At 45.3% G+C, this 8,050-nt stretch overlaps 1 protein-coding gene across 1 annotated transcript; it reads right to left on the bottom strand.

Moving 5' to 3' along the window:
- Nucleotides 1-5,946: 5,946 nt before the first annotated feature.
- LOC146004877 (uncharacterized) lies at nt 5,947-7,236 on the bottom strand. The gene has a single exon (XM_083143904.1). It carries the CDS (start codon nt 7,234-7,236, stop codon nt 5,947-5,949), a length of 1,290 nt encoding a protein of 429 aa, XP_083000030.1.
- Between the last annotated feature and the right edge of the window lie 814 nt (nt 7,237-8,050).

Below are 8,050 nucleotides of genomic sequence, written 5' to 3'. Positions count from 1 at the left end.
GATTCCGGTGGTCAGTTCTCACAATTAAGTGGCCTCCGGCCAGATAAACTTGGAAGGTTTCGATGGCCCACACCACGGCCAGGCACTCGAATTCTCCGACGGTGTAATTTCTCTCCGCCCCCCGCAAGGAACGACTGGCATACTGAATCACACGTTTCTCCCCCTCCTTTTCTTGATACAGTACTGCGCCCACGGCCGTGATCCAAGCGTCGCACTGGACATAAAAAAGTCAGAAAAATCAGCGTGGTAGAGGCGAAGCTGTTCACAGACGGCGGCCTTCAGTTTATCTAGGGCTCCTTGGTGTTGATCTGTCCACTTCCATGCCTTTCCTTGTTTCAGCAGTTCAAATAGGGGTGACGCAAGTTCGCTGAAGTTCTGTATGAAGCGCTGGTGCCACGTAAATATCCCTAGAAGGCGCTGGACTCCTTTCCTTGATGTCGCGGGCTCGAGCTTCCTTATCGTTTCAAACTTCACTGGGTCCTGCCTCACGCCTTGCGCGTCTATGATGTGGCCCAAAATTGCACTTCCGGTTGAAAGAAAGCCGATTTCTCGAGTTTAATTGTCATTCCCGCATCTCGTAATTTAGTGAGGATCATGTTTAGATGTTCGAAATATTCTTCCACGTTTCTTGAAAAGCACAAGATGTCATCAACATACCACAGACAGAAATCTTTCACTTCGTCTCCGAGCACTTCCGCCATGGCGTTCGTGAAAGCTTGCACGCCGTTAGAGATTCCGAACGGAACGACGAAAAACTCGCATAAGCTATCCTCGAATCCGAAGGCTGTATAAGGTATGCTCTGTTTGCACAAGGCGACCTGCCAGAATCCAGATAACATATCGATTTTTGAGAACACGTGCTTGCCATGGAACAGTTGTAGGGTGTCTTGTAGTTTTAAGGTTCTGGCGGGTTCCAGCTTACACCTCGTATTTAGCGCGCGAAAATCTCCGCAAATTCTGAGGCTATTGTCAAATTTCTTCACCACGAGAAGAGGATTCAAATGTACGAAGCGTGATTTCCTAATTACGCCCCACTCCAGCATCTGCTGCAGCTGCCGACGCACTTCCTGTCGATGTGTAAACGCTATCGGGTAAGGCTTACTGACAACTGGACTTTCTCCCTCGACACGGATTTCATGCGTATACTTCTGGCACTTTCCTGGCCTTTCATCAAGAACGACGGCATTCTCCCTCAAAAGTTTGGCGAAAACTTGCTTCTGGCTCGCTGAGAGATTCTCACACGAAGCAACTGCGGCGTGCAATCTTTCCTGTAATCCTTTGTCGCGGTCGACCTCCGAACATAAAGCGACGACGTGCTGGAACTCGCCCTCTTCTCCTGCGCATGACCTCCAGAACTCGACGTTGATCTCTTCGTCGCGATTATTCAAGGTTACAAAGTGTCGACCGATGTTAAGCACAGACGCATACCGGCTCAGGAAATCCATTCCTAGCAGCAGGTCCACGGACAATGACTGGACCACCAGATGGAAAATGGCGCAGCTGACTCGCCCGGATCGAAAAAGCTAAAAAAGCGCTGAAATTTTTTCAAACGCAAAGCGCATATAGAGCAGTACCTTCATGGTTAACCCAGTATCTTCACGGCAAAGCACCTATAGAGCAGTACGTCCACGGTTAACCCAGTATCTTCACGGGAAAACACTTATAGTTTAGTAGCGAACCGTAGTATTTTACGCTGTATATTTTAACCTTCACGGGAAAGCACCTGTAGAGCAGTACCTTCACGGTTAACACCGTACCTTCACGGGAAAGCACCTATAGAGCAGTACCTTCACGGTTAACCCAGTACCTTCACCGGAAAGCACCTATGGGGTAGTAGCGCCAAAAACGCTGAATTTTCTTCAAACGCAAAGCACCTATAGGGTAGGGAAAGCATCTACAGCCCAAAATAACAACTACCTTTCACGGTTAACCCAGTACCTTCACCGGAAAATACCTATAGGGCACGGTTAACCTCAAAAATCGTAGCCTTTTACGCTGTATATTTTAAGCTTGACGGGAAAGCACCTATAGAGCAGTACCTTCACGGGAAAGCACCTATAGAGCAGTACCTTCACGGTTAACCCAGTACCTTCACCGGAAAGCACCTATAGGGTAGTAGCGCCAAAAACGCTGAATTTTTTTCAAACGCAAAGCACCTATAGGGTAGGGAAAGCACCTACAGCCCAAAATAACAACTACCTTTCACGGTTAACCAAGTACCTTCACCGGAAAATACCTATAGGGCACGGTTAACCTAAAAAATCGTAGCCTTTTACGCTGTATATTTTAAGCTTCACGGGAAAGCACCTATAGAGCAGTACCTTCACGGGAAAGCACCTATAGAGCAGTACCTTCACGGTTTACCCAGTACCTTCACCGGAAAGCACCTATAGGGTAATAGCGCCAAAAACGCTGACTTTTTTTTAAACGCAAAGCACCTATAGGGTAGGGAAAGCACCTACATCCCAAATTAACAACTAACTTTCACGGTTAACCCAGTACCTTCACCGGGAAATACCTATAGATCATGGTTAACCTCAAAAATCGTAGCCTTTTACGCTGTATATTTTAAGCTTCACGGGAAAGCACCTATAAAGCAGTACCTTCACGGTTAACCCAGTACGTTCACCGGAAAGCACCTATAGAGTAGTAGCGCCAAAAACGCTGAATTTTTTTCAAACGCAAAGCACCTATAGGGTAGGGAAAGCACCTACAGCCCAAAATAACAACTACCTTTCACGGTTAACCCAGTACCTTCACCGGAAAATACCTATAGGGCACGGTTAACCTCAAAAATCGTAGCCTTTTACGCTGTATATTTTAAGCTTCACGGGAAAGCACCTATAGAGCAGTACCTTCACGGTTAACACAGTACCTTCACGAGAAAGCACCTATAGAGCAGTACCTTCAAGGTTATTTTCCAAACAGCCCAAAATAATAACCCCCTTTCACGGTTTTTCCCAAACCTAACGCAGGTAACTATCAGCATTGCCAACTCTGCGTAGCCGTTTACGCTGTATATTCACGGTGTATCCATACAAGAAGTTAAAATCTACAATACAAACTTCCTGCATGTATAAAATGTCAATCGAGTATGTAGATGGAAAATGGCGGAGCTGACTCGCCCCGGGGCGAAAAAGCCCAAAAAAACGCTGAATTTTTTTGAAACGCAAAGCGCATATAGAGCAGTACCTTCATGGTTAACCCAGTATCTTCACGGCAAAGCACCTATACAGCAGTACCTTCAAGGTTAACCCAGTATCTTCACGGGAAAGCACTTATAGTTTAATAGCGAACCGTAGTCTTTTACACTGTATATTTTAACCTTCACGGGAAAGCACCTATAGAGCAGTACTTTCACAGTTAACAAAGTACCTTCACGGGAAAGCACCTATAGAGCAGTACCTTCACGGTTAACCCAGTACCTTCACCGGAAAGCACCTATAGGGTAGTAGCGCCAAAAACGCTGAATTGTTTTCAAACGCAAAGCACCTATAGGGTAGGGAAAGCACCTACAGCCCAAAATAACAACTACCTTTCACGGTTAACCCAGTACCTTCACCGGAAAATACCTATAGGGCACGGTTAACCTCACAAATCGTAGCCTTTTACGCTGTATATTTTAAGCTTCACGGGAAAGCACCTATAGAGCAGTACCTTCACGGGAAAGCACCTATAGAGCAGTACCTTCACGGGAAAGCACCTATAGAGCAGTACCTTCACGGTTAACCCAATACCTTCACCGGAAAGCACCTATAGGGTAGTAGCGCCAAAAACGCTGAATTTTTTTCGAACGCAAAGCACGTATAGGGTAGCGAAAGCACCTACAGCCCAAAATAACAACTACCTTTCACGGTTAACCCAGTACCTTCACCGGAAAATACCTATAGGGCACGGTTAACCTCAAAAATCGTAGCCTTTTACGTTGTATATTTTAAGCTTCACGGGAAAGCACCTATAGAGCAGTACCTTCACGGGTAAGCACCTATAGAGCAGTACCTTCACGGGAAAGCACCTATAGAGCAGTACCTTCACGGGAAAGCACCTATAGAGCAGTACCTTCACGGTTAACCCAGTACTTTTACCGGAAAGCACCTATAGGGTAGTGGCACCAAAAACGCTGAATTTTTTTCAAGCGCAAAGCACCTATAGGGTAGGGAAAGCACCTACAGCCCAAAATAACAACTATTTTTCACGGTTAACCCAGTACCTTCACGGAAAATACCTATAGGGCACGGTTAACCTCAAAAATCGTAGCCTTTTACGCTGTATATTTTAAGCTTCACGGGAAAGAACCTATAGAGCAGTACCTTCACGGGATAGCACCTATAGAGCAGTACCTTCACGGGAAAGCACCTATAGAGCAGTACCTTCACGGTTAACCCAGTACATTCACCGGAAAGCACCTATAGGGTAGTAGCGCCAAAAACGCGGAATTTTTTCAAACGCAAAGCACCTATAGGGTAGGGAAAGCACCTACAGCCCAAAATACAACTACCTTTCACAGTTAACCCAGTACCTTCACCGGAAAATACCTATAGGGCACGGTTAACCTCAAAAATCGTAGCCTTTTACGCTGTATATTTTAAGCTTCACGGGAAAGCACCTATAGAGCAGTACCTTCACGGTTAACACAGTACCTTCTCGGGAAAGCACCTATAGAGCAGTACCTTCAAGGTTATTTTCCAAACAGCCCAAAATAATAACCCCCTTTCACGGTTTTTTCCAAACCTAACGCAGGTAACTGTCTGCATTGCCAAGTCTGCGTAGCCGTTTACGCTGTATATTCACGGTGCCTTACTGTCAGCGTTGCCAACTCTGTGTAGCCGTTTTCGCTGTATATTCACGGTGTACCCTCGCTGTCAGCGTTGCCAACTCTGGTAGCCGTTTACGCTGTATATTCACGGTGTACCCTCGCTGTCATCGTTGCTTACTCTGTGTAGCCGTTTTCGCTGTATATTCACGGCGTACCCTCGCTGTCAGCGTTGCCAACTCTGCGTAGCCGTTTACGCTGTATATTTACGATGCCTCACTCTCAGCGTTTCCAACTCTGCCATCAACATTTCACCACAATATTTTACGAGTTAAACTAACCTAGTGAGTTGGCAACATTTATTCTATCATGCACGAACTAACCTAATCTCTTCCAATGGTGAATGGCTCTGATTGGTCAGACAGCCCCTCCGAACATTTCATGGCCGATCAATTTTGTGCGCGTGAGCCTCGAAGTCTTTTGTGAGCCCGTACATTTCATATTTTTATGCTGTACAACACAAAAGGGAAAATAAAATTTCAATATTTGTTTCTAGCGATGATAAGTGGCACTTTTGGCTCTTTAACCGAGGGGAAAAAAAACACTTTTTTGCTTGGTGTTACTTTTGTTTGAGCCGCAAGCTAAATTTAACTAACAAATCAAAACGAGCGCTCTTGAGGGGGGAGTGTGCTTTCGAAAACAAAGAAACAATACAAATTCTAGCATTTCCTCTACCGATGAGCATCTTTTCTGTTCTGATTAAATACGCAAGGGAAAAAAAGGGCGCTGGCTTCGAAAGAAAAATCTTTACCAGTAAAAATATCTGCGAGACCTTTTCTTGAAGCAAGAAGAGGAAAAATTAATAAAATAGTCTGAGCAGCTGTAAAGAAAGAAATGCGCTATAACATGCCAACCAACGTGTTCGGCTACAACAGGAGGAAACCTGGCGCCACGCTTCCCAAGTACGTCAAGATATCCAGCGAAGAGGTCGTCAAAGGTGAATTGTTGGATTTCCCGTCCGACGGTAAGTGATATGATAGGGAAGAGACTGCTGTTTATTTCAGCAACAAAAAAAAAGTAGATGGATGCCGGAAATCATGTGAATGGAAAAGTATTTTGTGTGTATGCGTACAATTTAATACAGAAGCGTGTGTCTGCGTGCGAAGTGGATTTGTTACAGGATTAGAATTAGCCTAATTACAGATATTGCATGATTTGGACTTCCCTCCGATTGGTGAATAGCCCCATGGAACAGTGTGAATACCGCAGTTCAAAACTTTTCTCTTGTAGTCCTCTGTATCCAACACCACTTTGTTCAGTTTCACGGTCTTCACATCATGGTCTATGCTCTGGAACCTCCTCTCTTCCCGCAGGATGGGGAGTTTCTTCTTCAGGCATTCGATGTAATCCTCGACGTTTAACTTCCCCTGAACAGTGCTTTTCCCAACTCCCTTGAACTTCTTGATGGTGGCAACGGTCGTTCTGATACAATACGATTTAGCCCTGAGTCCCACAAACTCTCTGATGATCTCACCGTTCATTTCGTAATTCATAAATCCTGAAACTTTCTTGTTTCTTGGCAAAATGTTGTAGGGGTTCGGCTGTGGATAGCCCGAAGTGTCGAAATGTTCCTTCAATTCGGTTACCATGCCCCTGTACGGATCTTCCTTCATCACATAAACGAAACTGTCCGTATCCATGTAAGCGATCTGGATTTGATTTTTGTATCGTGACTTCATGATGTTGTAGTGGAACTCGTACATTTGCAGTTTCGACAGTTCGAGAATCGCAGCCCCCACGTACGTCGGTTTGTTGAAAGTAATGCAGGATTTGTCAAGATGAAGCAACGTCAGGTTCTCGTTGAAAATTTTCCTGCTCTTGAAGCGTGGGTTGGCAACCCACTTCCTGCATTTTTTTTCGTCCGAAACTATCTTGACGTCCTTGTATTTCCTTGCATTCTCCATTGTTTTTCCATAGATGGCGTTGTTCATCAGTTTATACATATCCTTATCCAGGTCAGATGTCGCCACCTGCCGCTTCTGGGTGTTCATGTTGATGTAGGGTTCCAGAGATTTTCCCTGCGTGAATTTCAAAACTCTGTGCACTTTAGTTAAAACAAGACCCTGCTGGAGATAGAATTTCAGCAGTTTGCAATGCACTACGTAATGATCCTTCCTCTCCAACGTCAGAAGCAGTTTTGGTTGATTGGAGCGAGGAGGACATTTTAGCTCAGGTGCCAGAGGAAAATCCGAATGGAGCTGGTGCAATTCTGAAGGATACTCCAAGTCTACCTCCGCGAAGTATCCTGTCGATCCTTCAAAATTATCCTCTTGAAGCAGATGTTTCAGTCCTTCTTCGGTGATGTCCGACCACTCGAAATTAGACTGTGGCAGCTTCTGCGTCATCGCATAACCATACAGGTTGTTGGCGTCCAAGTATATTATGTAGCTGGACTCCTGATTGGGATCGTACTCGTCTCCCATGTACTTGTTGCTTGCTTTCGCATGTCTTAAACAACATTGCACGATGCCGCCCCTGATACATTTCTCGATGAAAAGCTGCATGTCGCATTGATCTTAAGCGAAAAGAAAAGCACGTCCAGCTTCAAGTATCGATCGTGGAAATCACCCAGCGAGCAGCATCGAAACTCGTTCCACATACGTTTGGCGTGTGCATAGTCTTCGACGGAACACACGGAGTCCTTCAATGTTGAATTAAAAGCGTCTTTCGACGGAAGAACCGTCTCGTCGAACTTTTCGGGCCCGTCGACGTACTCATATGGGTACACTCCTTTCCTTCGAATTGCGTCCAAGGACACATTTGGGAAATGATCTCTGGTAACTTCCGGCATGTTTAACATGGCGACGCATTTTTCGAGGCTAGCCTGGAGAAAGCGGTAAGAATCGTTGAATCTAAGTTCAATTCTTCTGTATTTTGGCTTCTTGCCAGCAGCGCACAACGTGCACTCATCGTCGCAGGGGATCATTTTGCTCATCTTACCATGATAGCCTGGTGGAATATTCACCCACTTGCTGATAGTAATGTATTTCTCGTCGGTCTCGGCAATCACACGGATGGATTTTTTGTCATAGCCCAGCTCTTTGACGAAATGGTGAAGATCATAATTGCTGAGGCCGTGGAAAAATACCGGCACAAACTTGGCAGTTTGAAGCTTCAAATTGCATCTATAGCATAACGGACTGATGTACTGACCCGTTACGTGATTGTGGTGTGTCACTTTTATCACACAATCATCAAATTTGGACCCGCAATTTGGACAATGTGTTGCACAAACAA

Source organism: Lepisma saccharinum, chromosome 22 (assembly GCF_977018435.1).
Source record: "Lepisma saccharinum chromosome 22, izLepSacc3.1, whole genome shotgun sequence".
NCBI classification, from domain to species: Eukaryota; Metazoa; Arthropoda; class Insecta; order Zygentoma; family Lepismatidae; genus Lepisma; species Lepisma saccharinum.
This window is presented reverse-complemented; position numbering and strand designations above follow the sequence as displayed.